Below are 15,528 nucleotides of genomic sequence, written 5' to 3' on the forward strand. Positions count from 1 at the left end.
ATACCTTTTTGTGTCCAGAATACGCCTCTCGCCTGAATTCACATACCTGCGGCGGGTCACTGTAGGAATAACTAACAGCAACACTGAATTTGCAAGCTCAGTCCATCTGCACCATTAAACATGATACCGCATCCCCAGCCTCACTACACTACACGTGCCCCAATGCAGAACTAAAGGCAGCTGAATCCACTGTTTACAATTCCACACACTTCTCTTCTTCTGACGTTTAATGAGGAATGTAGCAAAGAACCAAGTTCTGAGAGCACTATGGGAGTTACTAAACAACCACTAATGCCTCAGTCACAAAAAGCAATATAAAGACTTTTCTTTTATATCATGCTAGTGGAGTTCCTAGATACTTCATATATGGCTGTTCATTTTGGCGTATAAGAGCAGTGCTCCGGGGCAGTCTGGTCACCTGTGGATACCAGGACTGCATGCTGTCTTCAATTTGAAGAGCGCTGGGCTTCCTGGTCAATGCTCAAACGCAAACAGAAGATAAAGCATTCAGTTAAAAAACAAGAACACACAAAAAAACCCATGCATGAAACTGCTGAATAATTACAGTGAAGCTTCACAAAACATGCAGCTGCTACTTGGGAAGCCACTGTTATCTTGCAGTATCTCAAACCAGTATCAGAAACTGCAGCTGCTCCAGGCAAGATCCTTTGCAGATATGGTACGCTTCATTCAAGTAAAGAAACTGCTTGTTTCTAGAAGCTGGGAATATTGCCTTCTGTTTTCAACTTACAGCAGGTCTGAGCCCTGAACTCCAACAATACCAAAGTTCCCACCCTCTACCGCCGCTAAGCCACGCAAACGCACTCCACCAGCTCAAGACAAGCAATGGACCTGGGATGCTGACGGCTGAGAACTTGAGCTGCTTCATCAGCAGAGCTGCACAGGAAGCTGGGGGCAGGGGGGGTTGTTTAGTGCTGTTTATAACCCCGTCAAAGCTCTGGAAAATGCTTTCAAAAAAAGGAAGTGGACACAGAACAAAGCGCAAACGTGGTCAGCTGGTTCACAACTAACCAAAGTCACTTGACCCTCTCCAAACAAATCACTACGCAGACAGCCTTCTCCGTGGTTTAACATTTTGCTAGGGTTCTGTTTGCAATGTGCTACAGGCAACTAGTTTTATTACAGCTTTCTTGGAACGGTACTGAGGAGAGTGGAACCGCTCACGTGTACAGATCAGGGCCACCACAATCATTCTAGTGGGGAGCAGTGGAAAGCCATAACCTAGAGTAGCCTTCCTGCCAAAACTAGGTCAAAGACTTCTACCCAGTAGTTTGTAGATCAAGTTCTTCCACTTCTCAGAAAGCGGCTCAGGTGCCTGGGTGCAGGCAGCCCGTGCTGTTTGAAGTTGCCCAGGACATTCAAAACACTCACCAACCAGGGCAGACAGGTATGTTGCAGGTCCTGAGACACCCTCAGGCACCACAAATGACACCGAACACCTGAATCACTCAGTTTTTAAAGCCCTATATATCCTGTCATCTGATCTATACGTAGTAACTGCAATGTCTGAAAAACTCTAAGCCCATGTGATCCATTGCTTAAAAAAATCTGCCTGCTACCATGTTTTTCCCTGTCCTCTTCCCTGTTCAGAAACAGGGCTTACATACCAACAATTCCACACTCTTCAGGTGAGCCTGCCCTCTCCAGCTCCCCCTGCAGACTTATCTTAATCTGTAGAAAGTATGTTTGGTTCTAATAGGACTAATGTCTGGGTCTGAACATCAAATTTCAAGTCATGCGCTTTATTCCTTAACAAGCTCTCATAATCTTTGACAACTTTAAGTTGCTACACAAGACAGAAAAGCCTTCAGAAACATTTTAAAACCAGAAAAGCAAAAGTATGTTAAATCGAAGCTGTTTAAAACTACATGCTAGGTTTGAAACATTCACACTTTTAACATCAAAATTAAACGGAAGATGCGTACATGCGATAAAGTTGGACAAAAGTCTGCATTTAAAAGAATTACAGCAAGCCAACCTACAGTTAGACTAAAGAATCCTACGTACCGCAAGCAATGTTTACCAAAGCATTGAAACAATTATGGTGCCAGCTTATGCACAGCTTTAAACAGTGTTCCAGGAATTAGGGAAGAATGGATGAAACCAAACATCAGCGATCCTGAACTCGCACTAAAAATGTTTAAAGACAAACCATTACAGATTCTTACACCCCTCCCCTAACCCCCCAAGACAGCAAAGCAAGACTTCTTCAAAAGTAGCATCTCCAGTATTATTTTGAAAGGGGCTCCAGCCCAGGAGGGCTTGGAGATACAGGGCAAAGACAAACAGGTGGTAACTAGGATGTATTTGTATCTTCCTTTGCACAACTGTTCTCACTGAATTTAGTGATGATTACTACTGATAGAAGCATCCTGAATCTGCTAACAAGTCAGTCTCAATCATATAATTAACACATAAAAGTACACGTTCTGGCCCTTTTTAGATAGCCAAAACTGTGATTCAATGCTGCAATTATACTAGAAACGTAACATACTGTAACTCCACGCGCAGTCTAAATTCCAAGCTCAGTGGACAGATTTCCCAAGATGGCAGGTGATTATAGCAGGAGTCCCAGCGGTTGCTTTCACAGACACACCCAGAGAAGAACTTTTATTAAATTACAACTCAGATGTACAACAGGAAAGATTATACAGGTGCCAAACATACAGCAGCCCTAAGTATGAACGGACATTTATTTGCTGGTGACATTTCCCGCACTCAATACAAGCCTTGCTCTAAACACCAGGCAACCATTACGCAGGGCTAGTCACGAGAACGATTCACAAGTTACATAGCCCACACAAGTTCTTTTTAATGTATAAACTTTACTACTTTTATACATACAGGGTGCTCTCTTTTTAGAGGAGCTAACACGTGTATAGCTAAAGCCACACATGAAGTGATGAAAGCCAGTTACACGCACACAACGCCCAAGCGCTGGCATCCTGAAACTTCAAGAAATGGTATTTTCACCTTGCACTCCAGAGCGTAAGACACCGAAGCACTGCTAAAAACATCTTCTTGCTGACAGATGTGCCGATTCAGAGATCAGCACTTGGGCATAAAATAAGATGGAAGACAACTGACTTAACCATTAGAGCCAGACAAACTGACACTACCACTGCAGGATCTGGTGCCATTATCCTGGCAGCATTCTTCCCCTATTTGCCATGAAATCCTTGCAAAATCCTTACGAACTCTCTAGGTACCTACTATGCAAGTCACAAAACTGAAAAGGGTAAAGTAAGTGTCAACCAGTAAGGAAACAGAAGTCCCTGGACTACCAGCTTACAAAACAAGACCCAAGACTTCAGAGGGGGGTGGAAGATCCTACTATTTAATTGCACAATCACTATAAAGTTCCAAACACTGGAAAGCAGCTTTTACATTTTAATCCCTAGCATAAAGGCTATATTGCTGTAGAGCTACCCTCTGCCTCATCTCCAAGGTCATGAGGATCACTCCTGCCCATGATTTCTATCCTTTTTAAAAATTATGACAGAACGATGTACCAGATGCTGTGTGGAGTTTTTTGGGGGTTTTTTTGTTTGTTTGTAAATAAGGATAAAAATCTGACCCCCCTACTTTACCAGAGGCAATCACAAAGCATCAGAGCAGCTCACTTCCCTGTTCAAAAGTGAATGAAAGACACACAGAATTAAATTTTATTGTACTTTTGTGGGCAAACAAACAACGCCAAACGTTTGTCAGGAAAAAGACAGCATTCTAGGCACTGCAGTTTACAGAGAAAATCCAACAACAGGAACAGAGTAAACAAGCACTCATTTGAGAATTAGAAATATTTTAATTCAGTCTTCATATAAACTATGTTTAATACACATTACACAAGTATCTAGACACGACCAAAACTTAAAAAAGAGTCCTGCTCAACAGTTCGCCTCTTTTCTCAAGTCCACAAGAAATCCAAAACAGAACCAAAACAGTAGCTGAAGTTAATTAATATTAATTATTAATAAACAGCAATCAATGTATTTTCTCACATCCACATGGAGGCAACTCATGAGAAGAGTTATGCCAGGCTCCATTTTAGGAACTCAACCAGAAAGTTGTTTTTATTGCAAATGACACAGAGGCATACTAGTGAAACAGCTTTCCTTACTCGGAACAGAGAGCTACAAAAACCTCACCTTAGTATTGAGCTAGTTTTATGAACAGAAAGAGTCTTTAGCAAGGAAGACCTACTAGATTCATAACGATGGTACAGTTTGCTATTACACAACTGTGTTAGATAGTTGGTTAATCATCTGTACCACAATTTTCCACTCTTAAGACACTGCTGGCTTAAACTTCAGGAGTTGGAGGATGACAGGAACAAAGACATTGTGCAAGTTTCCCTCCTTATGAAAGAAATGTGCGAACCGTACCCTTTATTGTCCCCCTGCAAATAGGGCATTTTCTAAGGGACGGTGCACATTCTTTGCATACCACTAAGTGGCCACATGGAATAAAAACAATAGAGACTTCTTTGTCCATGCAAACTTTACATGTTCTTTCCTCTTGTAGCCTTCTTAATTGTTCTTCCATAGGTAAACCTGGAAAAAACATATTTAACTTTAAGAAGCCTGAATATACGTGCATTCTAATTAGAACACAGCTATGTTCCATCCATTTCGCCCTTTATTTCCCTATCTTCATTCACTAAATATAGATGGCAGTGAGAATAGTACATTTCCCAGAGGTCAGAAAGCGGCATGCAAGGAACTAGCCTGTACTTCCCAGTTCTGTGAGACAACAAACAGCTCAAGGATTGGAGGCCAACTGTAGTTCTTGAGACCAACCAATGTTTACATTTTAGCAAACGCTGTACTTTTCTTGCTTGGATATTAGGAGCACAGTCAGATCGGTGGAAGTGAGCTAAATTCAGGCTTGTATACTTTTCTGAAGTCTATTAACACATTAAACCACAGGACTAAACAAGAGCAAACGCAGTCCCATGTCTGACAAGCTTTTATGTACCCAGCTGTTAGTCAAGATAGATCTTAAGACACCTATAACCCCCTCTGGAAAAGCAGATAATGATACCTGCTGTGAAATGCTAACCTACTATGCACTGTCTGCTCTTTATCAAATGCCTGAGTGAGAGCTTGTACCAGGATCAAGTCCAGCATGTGCCTGAACTGTCAAGCTCCAGAAAGCTCCCCCTCCTACGGCGCAAAAGCACATGTAAGGCACAGGATACAGTTTACAGCAGATAGATTTGCTTGCAAGTCTGAGCACGTACTTAACTTTTTTTGATAAAACCACTTTACCAAAGCAGAATTAGGGAGAACGTAAAGCAAGCATAAAACCTCTTTCTTAAGCGAAGTAATTTTCTTCTCCCCCGCCTCCCCCCGGCAATGTTAGCTATTTCTCCCACAGTAACGTTTAAAATAAAAAGTAGAGTTTAAGGTACCTGAAACATCTTCTGTGGGAACATACTTCATGTTCTTCTCCACTAAAATAACAGAAAAAAAAATCCTAATCATTTGACTAATCTATATTCAAACAGCATCTGATTATTTTTTTATCTATAGGTTGCTACGACAGCACTGGTTAGACTTTTATAAACTTACATCCTTAGGGAAAAAAAAAAAATAAATAGACATACCAAATAAATCTTTGTACAGCACAGGGTCACAATCTCGTAGACAGTTTCTGAATATGCTGGCTGCTTCATTTCCTTTCACTAAAACTGTATCTATCAGTTCCCTTGCTTGCAGTGGTGTCTGAGTCTTTTGCTTAATAACATCATGCTCAAGTTCCGTTATCACTTTAGCTGATAATAAACTCCCAAGGATTGGAAGTACACATGTTAGACGTTGGAATAAAGCCATTCTATTCTTCCGGATTAAGGACAAATCATCTGGAATGCAGAGGGGATTAGACGTTTGTTACGAATACACTACTCCAAGCTCCATTTCTGCCTACATTCTTTAAACTCTACTTGAAATGTTCACTTACTACACATCATTAATAAAGACCTCAGTAAGTTTTAGTGGTGTTTACATAAAGAACAGACTGAAGAAAACCACATACAAGCAGCTTCTGAGCTGAAGCCTTTTCACCAATAAAAACTCCTGCCCCCATCTCCAGGTTAAGCTATCTGAGGGGATCTTGTCTAACTTCACACTAGCAAGACTTACGTTCTCTGCAGAACTGCAAAGAAAAAACAACACCTCTGCATAACACCAATGCTAACTCACCGACAACCAACAGGTTAATTTTAGTCAGTGGCAGTCAAAATCATGTCTTAGATAGGATCAAGCTTTTCTAAGAGGTGTCCAACAGAATTATGTGCAAGAAAACCAGAAGTACAGCACAAACAGTCTCAAAAGTTTGGTGGGTGGTTGTTTGGTTGGTTGTTTTTTGTTTTTTTTTTTAAATAGTCTATCACAAACAACAACAACAAAATCACTTCCATTAAGGTTTAATGGCTGAATCCATCTATGTTTTTTTGATAGAACACACCAGTAGAAAAGCAGTCTTAATTTAATTTATAATTGAGAATTTTCATTACTGCTTCACAGACTCAAAAATAGTAGGATTTTTTTAGGCTTTGCTATATGGTATTAAAACAATAGGAAATGTTGAAGACATCAAATAAACACTGTTAAATAGCTGACCCACATGGCTGAGTCAGACACAGAAAAGCAGACCTTTGGCCATCTTACAGAATCTAATTTTAAAGTTTATGGCCTCTTCTAGGAGGTGGATATGGTGGCTCACCGATTCAAGTAGTTTAAAGAACAGGCAAGCTTGGAAAAAAAATTAGTAGAGTGTGCCAAGTAAAGTCTTTTGGTTCCATTTATTTTATTAACAGCAATATAAAGCCACAGAAATTTAAAAAATATGGCTTTGCTCCTGTGGAGAGAATCAGGTGATACCGAACCCTTGGAACCATCCTCCCGAAAGGGAATGAAAGAGTTCCCAGACTGCTAGTTCCATACAGATACCCTGACAATGCTTTTACAGAAACTGATCATAATAACAATTAAACTAAATCGCTTAGTGAATAAAAACAACTATAAAAACCATACATAATACAAACCACTTCTGCTTTCACTTTTGTTCATGCCTTATGCTTACCTGATGCAGCTTCTTCGAATTGTCTCTCTTTCTCTTCTTCCCTCTTCTCATCTTCAGCATTGAGCAGATCACACACGAGATCATTAACAGTCTTGTAGTTTTCTCCAGAGGCCAAGATTTTACTTTGCACTGTTTGCTTTATTAGCCTTCTACTGAATCCCATCTCCAAGGCAGCTTTAACAACAGGCGTGTTCATCATGATTGCATCTTCTGAATGACTCTCTCCAGGTTCAAAATGAATAACTAATCAAAGAGGAAAATCACTATCACTATGTATAATATAGAGAATAAAATACCTATACAACCCAGAAGTCAGAGACACCAACATTACCTACGCATATGCAAATATATATGAATACCTAGCACTAAAAAGTTTCAATGGCTAAATAGACATTTTTTCTTAAGTGGTTAGTTTTAAAAATGGAAGCCAGTTACTTAATTGGATTGAATCCATGATAAACTTCAATCCATGACAGGCCTTCACGAAAATCTAGGATAATCCAGAGAAACCACAGAGAATTCCATTGTGTCTTAGCAGCTTTTTTTAATATTTAATCATTTCTAACTTCGGCCTTGAAAAATGTTGAGGCGGGGGGGGTGGGGCAGGGAAGGAAGGAGATCAACATTCAGAGTTTATAGTACAAACAATTGTTCTATTCCAGCTCTTGATCAGTATTTTCCATTCAACTTACTAAGCACCAGACACGTGGGATTCTGACTCATTGTCCTCAACCAGCAGGGACTATGATAGCATAACCCACTCACCCTCTGGGAGGGGTTTATTTCCACTATAACTACAGTCCAGCTCAGAAAGACTTCACTTTATCAGCTTGTCCTACCCTCTCCTTGACCACTGCTGCTCAACGCAAGAGCATTTACATGCCTAAAAATGAAGTTGCTAACTGCATAGTCATGACGCCCTCTAGCAACTGTTCCACAAAGTTCAATACCATAGGTCAATTTAAGAAATGCCAAATTGACTTGTTTTGTTTAACTCAACCACGAAACTAAAAACCACAAATACAGCAGATGCCAAGAGCTGCTAGTATGAAAATAAGGAAAATGAAAGACAAGATCTCTTAAAGATGCCTCCTTTAAGTCTGTCCATATAACGTTGAAGCTACCTAACTTTTAGCATTACTTAGAAAATCCTTATAACATTGTTGTTTCCAACAAAATCTAAGAATTCTTAAGCAACTTAGTTTTGGATAGCTAATCATTAAGTTGGCAAAATGCTGAGGAAGTTTAAAAACATGCTCTAATATACATACTTGGGGGATCAATGTTTTCATCTACAGGCGTATCAGAGGTTGACAAGAGCTGTGGAACACAACAGAACTACATTAGTATCAAAGTATTGCATTTCCCCCTACATACCTTTAACACATTCTTCCCTCATCATCCACGCTAAGCTTTTTACCTGAATGGTATCTGTTAGGTACTTTACATGTGGTTACACAAGTCTGCAACTTTGTGCAACTATAGCATCAATATGAAGTTAGTGCTGACCAATTTCATGAAGAGAAGTTTGGCTTACTCTTGCCAGAAGCATTATGGATAGAAGTAATTCAGGCTGTCCATGACTGATACCTGAAATAACAATTAATGATCTGCACTATTCACTGAAACTTACACAATGAGAATTTTCCTCTCCTGACACAAAGGAGCTCACTGCCTTATAACACTTTCCATAAGTACAGGTTAAACTCTACTAGTCCAAATCCATTAGCCATGGTTCAACATGGGTTTCATTTCTGTGCTCATGAAGAGCCTTTATCGTGTTAGAAACATAGTAGAAATATATGCAGAAGTGAGGCAGAAGGATGGACCAAATTCCCAAAAAGAACATAGTGCTCCAACAAGAAAAATAACAAAGTTACTGAACAGTAAAGTTTACCTGTTCAAGAAGATGGGGGAACCTGGCCTGAATTTGACTTACAAACTCTCCTCCTTTTACACGAAGCAGATACTCACACCTGAAACATTGACAGAAGTGTACTAAATTATACTTTCTACTTGCCAAGGGAAAAAAATACAGATGAATGAAACACTTTACAGTAACACAGCATAACTTAAGTACATGTTTCTCTTCCTTCAGAGGGGAAAGAGTTCTCTGAATTGGAAGCTTGATATAGCCTAGTGTCTGGTGACACTTTGATAAAGCTTTTCCATGATGTTCAGCAGTCAGTAGGCTTACGTATATAAATGCAGCAGCTTTACATTCTGCTACCACTTCTAATCAAAATGGTATGTCATGAGAAATGATACCGTGTCAGCGTCACCACAAAGTGCAGTGATAAACTGTTTCTATCTCACATCTCACCATTCTTATCCCCTACTCAAATCATTCAAAAGAAATTAACAAAATTTAACACCACTATCAAAGCCAGATCTGCTTCACTAATGTAGAGTTATATCTCTTAAGGACATTTACTGACAGGCATAACGCAGAAGGAAACAAAGGTGTCATTTAACTCTATGTACATCGTGCAGTATAACAGTAGCCGGCAAATTGCCCATTAAACACTAGTTGGAGATCTACGATGTGAAGAATCATTATTAACTTTCCTGAAATTAAGTGCAGCTATTTCTGTCATTAATGTAGGTGGAGATTTCCATAGGCACAGATAGCAATTAGGTATGCAATTGCCATTTAATTATGGGGGTATTAAAAAGTTATTTCTGTCATTTTTCCAATAGAGACGTATTAAACAGCCACTGAAACCTTCACAAGCCTTTCCACACCTAAGAAATTAAACTGCACAAGCTGAAAAACTGGTTCAAGAAGGGCATGGACACAGAACTAGACTGAGGGCATCAGATGTTCCTCCTACTTCATTTCTCTGCAGCTTTTGCTCTACCCAAGTCTGCTTTCTGACTGCTTCTCTTAGACAAGTATGCTCATGAATAATGCAGCGTCACTTGCTAACAGTGATTTGGGGATGCACACAGCATTTAACTATTAAGTGGAAAGCATTAACTATCATGCTTAATGAAGAAATGTTTTAATTATGGCCACCTTAGCACTTCAGAGCTTGTAAACAGAGGTACATGAAATACATCCAAATGAAAGACTGAATTTGTACATCATACGGTGAAGTTAAACAAAATTATTAAGTGCAGTACCTATCTGCCAAAATTAGAAGTATTTAAGGGTGTGAACAAATTATGACAAAGATTTTGCAAGTTACCTTGGAAACCACTTTGCATGTTCAATCCATGGATCATCTCCGGATTCCCAGCACCTTAACCCACCATCACAGCAAAAACACTTGACATCATCATTGCGGCCTTTAAGAAAAACAAGGCAAAATATCTAGCAAACATTCACACAATTTACTTTAAGGTAAATGCTGACATAGCAATGCGAATAAAACTGGAGACATCAGTTTTTCTTACCTACGTAGTAAAAGCCAGCATCCGCAAGCTGTTCAGGCTGAACTGGAATTCTAGCCGGCCAATTTATGAATGTTTTAACACGTGCTTCATGGGTTTGCATGCTCACATTTGAAACATTGAAACTTAGCTGGTCTCGGGTAAGGTTCTCCACAAAAGGGCAAGTAGGAAAGTGTCTCCGATGCTCTGACATAGCATTATCTTTTGGTTCCCAGTTACTCAGCTGGCCACCACAGGTGAAACAAGCAACTTTGTCTGCTGTCCCCAAGTAATAAAGTCCAGCCTTTGCCAGATCAGTGGGCGAGAGAAACGCCAGTGGCCATGAGTGAAAAGTGCGTAGTCTAGCATCTTCTGTACTCATAGAAGGATTGTGAAGTTTAGGTCTCAAGAATGAAAGGTCTTCAACTGCCCTAGTAGTTACTGGGTCTTGAGGAAAACTGGAAAAAGAGCCACTGAAATATCCAACTTGTTCTAAACTTGGAGAAAGTGTTATGGAATGTAGAGATGGTGAGAGATTGTTTGTGACCAGAGGCGAAAAGGCAGAACGAGAGGAGAGTCCAAGGTTGTTAACAGAAAGCATGTTTTGAACAAAACTGCAGCTAGGATACAGCTGTTTGTGTTTTTCCATAGCATTATCTCCTGGTTGCCAGTTGTCCAACGTTAAGCCACAACTGAAACACTTAACTTTATCTTGCACACCAGTGTAATAAAACCCAGCCCGAGCAAGACTCCGTTCCGACACTGGCACATTAACGGGGAAAGTAGAAAACGTCGACATTCTGTAGAGTTCACAGGATAAGTCATACTTCAGTTCACCACACAAAGCACTCTGCTTCATGATGCTAGCCAAGAAAGGGCTATTTTCCATTATGTTCATAATGGACTATTTTTGGAAGAATGGGACAAGTCTTCCTCTGGGAGGTAGTTGTGTGCATTAAAGGCAATTTGGAATAACCCCTGCCTGTACAAAAGTACAAACCTGAAAATTAAATACTTCAATGTGCAACTTTGAATGCTTACGTGAATAGAATTAGCCTCATGATTAACAGCCTTTAAAATCTGGGAAGTTCTTGAACTTCAGTTTACACAACTGTTTTCTGTGCAAAAGCTGCCCCACCTCGTTTTGACAACTGAAGAAAGCATGTCAAAAAAGGACTTTCCCTTGAATCATATAGGCATCATGTGCTTTCCTTGTGCAGTGTATCTGGGAGAGCAGCATCAGTTTGTCAGGCTAGTGAAGGTGGGATCCAGAGAGGAAAGACCTCAAATGGGTTTATCAAAATCCTTTGTCAATAAAGAAACTAAACTGGGGGGTAACTACAATGACATCATTTTTGACCAGAACATCTGTTAAGTGATTTAAGAACTATTTCACCCTAGACAGCTGATAAATATGCAGCTTATACACATGTAAAGATTTTAGTTTGTAAATCTCATTAGAAGGCTGAAAATAATGGTTTATCAAGCTCAAAAGGCATACAAGTGCCCCTGAACTGACTACTGAACTGATCTGGTATATTTGCTACCACTAGACTTCCAAAAAAAACCCTCAACTTCTGCATATTGTTGTAATAACTTTTTAAGACTAAAGAAGTTAGTTTATACTCAACTTCACATATATCGAATATTCAGCTATGAGATAAACAGATCCTATACACTGTCTCTGACAAGGATGAACTGTCTTTATTAATAAGCCTGGAATAGCCCTAGGCTTTTCTGTCTATAACATTGTCCACACAGACTGAACAGAGCACTTCAGTTTTAACCTGGTGCCTTTGTTACAAGTATAGAGTTATCAAATTTAACATAAATGAATTGCCTTGTGTTGGGACATTCTAATACTTTATACTGTTGAATTAAGTTTCTTCTGTATGCCATGTTTATGGCATACAGAAGCAAACAGAATCCTCAGATTAAAAAAAAATGAATTTGAAGCCTTAGTTTCTTTATTTCTGCACAGAACTACCTCCCAGAGTTCAGACTAAAGTCCCTTCTAAGGTGCTTACGCCTCCATATTGATACTGACTGTTCACAAGAAGAAACTGTAAGTATTTGTAGTTTCAATCATTTAATTCTTTTGGGTGGAACAAAACCTGCAAGGAAGGAGAGGAGTGTTTCAGAATATACAATATGAGCTGCATGTAATATCTATACAAACAGAAACTATAAAAACTAGAACACTAAAATCTCAACATAAGCTTTTTTGTAATACTAGCTAGAAATTTTCAGGGCATCAACTTTACATACTGTCGTATGGAGTGGATTTAACACACTTAATTTGCCTGTTACTGACACAAGCAGAACGTGTTTGGCAAATGGATGAATCAGGCTGCTCAATCACAAGCAGTATAACTAAAGGTAAGATACTGTACTACAGAAGTTGCATCCACCTAAATTGGTTTAAGCATGCAGATTCTCAAACAACAAAGGTCCAGCTTTATTACACTGACTTAAATTAAGAGAGCTGAAATTTCTTATTTAAGTAAATCTAATGATACTTGAAGCATAGTTCACATGTTCAGCAAAACTGAACCTCACCAAAAAAATTCAGGTAAGAGCAAAGACAAAGTTCAGAAGTTTTTAAATATATAATTTTCTATTAATTCATAAATGCATATATAGCAGTCTGTTTTACAGTATCAGTTTCCTAAAAAGTTCTTCCAGGAAAGACTCAAACCAGATATACTTGTCATGATGACACAGCCCTAGAAAAACCACCTACTGGAAAACAGCAGAGCATTTCCTACTCATTTCAACAGCTCTTAGTAGATTTGTTCTTAATATGGTCACACTATTACTACTACGGCTTCTTATTCACTGAGGGCATGAGTTACAAATGCCTTACACCAATCCACTTCTTTAACACAGATGGTGGGACTAAACTAACAACATACGTGAAGGATGCTAGTCTGACAAGTTAAGCCTCTTTCCATACTAGAGATACCCCAGAGTAAATGCTAAAAATATCAGAGCAAACGGAGACCCTGATAATCCTAAAACATTTAGGAACACTTAAACCTGAGATCCTGTGGTAATTTTCTGCTGAACACTCTTCTAATATTATCTTCCACTACAGCCCTGAGGATCCTCGATTTCCTTATTTCCAGAGTCACCCAACTGCTCTGAATCTCACGGGTTTTTTCTTCCATTATCCTGCAGCAACACTAAGCTACGTAAGTCCAGAGCAGCAATATTTAGAGTACAGCAACCTCAAAACTCAATTTAATGTTCTTCTGCGCTTGTGTCATGAGCCAGGCCACACAAGTTTACCTTCCAAGCACCCCTTGCTAAGGTTACAGACCTTGAACACCGAAATAGAATAGAACAGAATCATAGAATGGGTTGGGTTGGAAAGGACCCTTAAAGGTCATCTAGTCCAACCCCCCTGCAGTAAGCAGGGACATCTTCAACTAGATCAGGTTGCTCAGAGCTTCATCGACCCTGGCCTTGAATGTCTCCAGGGATGGGGAGCCATTCAAGGAGACAGACCCCCGGGGGTCCGTGCTCGGTCGCGCACACCGGGACAGCCACCACCGTGTCCCCCCGGCAAGGCAAGGCCTCACTGGCCGCTCCTCCACCCCCATCCCACCGCCCCAGCCTGCTGGGACCCGTCCCGGGCCTCCCACAGGGCCCAAGCCCCACTCCCCGAGCGGCCGTCCCGCAGGGCTGCCGGGCTCCCCCCTCCAGCGCCGGAGACCACGGCCCGGGGCGCGGCAAGGCAGGCCCCTCAGCCCGCCGAGGGTCTCCCCCGCCGCCGGCCTGCCCTGACGCGATGTCCCCCCGCCCACCGCCCCTCAGCCGGGCGCGGATACCCGCCGCAGCCCACGCAGCAGCCGGGCAGCGCACCACCAGGCCGCGGTCCAGCCCCCTTCCCCCCCCGGTACTCACGGTCTCCGGCCGGGCCCCCCGCAGCGGGCGGGCCTGGTGCGCACACCCGGCCTATATACGGTGCCCGGTAAGGGGGAGCAATGCCCCCGGCCGGAGCCGCCCCTGCCCGGAAACTCCGACTGCGGCCGGCGCACCGGGAAAGTCCCGGCGGCCGCCGGGCGTATACGGGGCCTGACGGCGGGGAGGGCGGACGGCGGGGAGGGCGGACGGCGGGCGGGGCTTCCCCTTGCTCCCTCCCTCCGGGCCCGGGAGAGCTGCCGGGCTGTGGGGGTGTTCCTACCCTCCCGAGCGAGCGCCTTCCCGTGGCGGTGGCCGGCGGGGGGAGTGTTCCCTTGGGCTGCCCCTCAGCCGGCCTCCTCCGTTACGATCGCTCGTTCCTTGAGGGAGGGAGGCAGGCCGGCCCCGGCCCCGCTGGCGCCAGCAGGGACGTTAGGTACTTTCCTCCCGGACGGGGAAACCCGCCCGGAGATCGTGCTTCCCCCGCCCGCCCGGCCCAGCCCACCGCGGCCCAGGGCGGGGATTTCCAGCCCCGCGGGCCCGGCGCCGTGTGGGGCTGGCGGGCGGCCCGTGCTCGCCGCCGGCGGGAAGGGGAAGGGCCCGATGGGGCTGCGCCTCTGGCAGTGGCCCGGGCGAACGGCCTCGCCTGGGGACCTCGTACTAGTACCGGGGGGAGCAAGGGCGGCGGGTGCGGCCTCCTCGGGCGGCTGGGATGGCAGCCGGGCTTTCGGTGGCGCTGCGCCCCCCGCAGCAAGGGGCTGCAGACCCTGAGGTGCGGGAGCGGGTCCAGAGAAGGGCAACGAAGCTGGTGAGGGGTCTGGAGAACAAGTCTTAAGAGGAGGGTCTGAGGGAGCTGGGGTTGTTCAGCCTGGAGAAAAGGAGGCAGAGGGGAGACCTTCTCGCTCTCTACAGCTACCTGAAAGGAGGGGGTAGAGAGGTGGGGGTCGGTCTCTTCTCCCAAGTAACAGGCGATAGGACAAGAGGAAACAGCCTCAAGTTGCACCAGGGAAGGTTTAGATTGGATATTAGGAAAAATTTTTACCCTGAAAGGGTTATCAAGCATTGGAACAGGCTGCCCAGGGAAGCGGTGGAATCGCCATCCCTGGAGGTATTTAAAAGATGTGTAGATGTGGTGCTGAG

At 42.7% G+C, this 15,528-nt stretch overlaps 1 protein-coding gene across 2 annotated transcripts; it reads right to left on the minus strand.

The window, feature by feature from the left end:
* Window positions 1–3,806: 3,806 nt before the first annotated feature.
* Window positions 3,807–14,570, minus strand: BIRC2 (baculoviral IAP repeat containing 2). 2 transcript variants are annotated; one of them, XM_074570809.1, is made up of 9 exons: window positions 14,392–14,570; window positions 10,507–12,596; window positions 10,299–10,398; window positions 9,005–9,083; window positions 8,379–8,427; window positions 7,108–7,350; window positions 5,630–5,884; window positions 5,435–5,476; window positions 3,807–4,574 (listed from the first exon to the last, which is right to left on the minus strand). In XM_074570809.1, exons 2-9 carry the CDS (start codon window positions 11,378–11,380, stop codon window positions 4,381–4,383), a joined length of 1,836 nt encoding a protein of 611 aa, XP_074426910.1. In that variant the 5' UTR covers window positions 11,381–12,596; window positions 14,392–14,570; the 3' UTR covers window positions 3,807–4,380. The 2 variants fall into 2 exon arrangements, with proteins under 2 accessions (XP_074426910.1, XP_074426919.1); XM_074570818.1 differs by lacking the exon at window positions 5,630–5,884 and having other exon boundaries at window positions 14,392–14,547.
* Between the last annotated feature and the right edge of the window lie 958 nt (window positions 14,571–15,528).

The sequence above is a fragment of the Larus michahellis genome, chromosome 1 (genome assembly GCF_964199755.1).
Source record: "Larus michahellis chromosome 1, bLarMic1.1, whole genome shotgun sequence".
Taxonomy (NCBI): Eukaryota; Metazoa; Chordata; class Aves; order Charadriiformes; family Laridae; genus Larus; species Larus michahellis.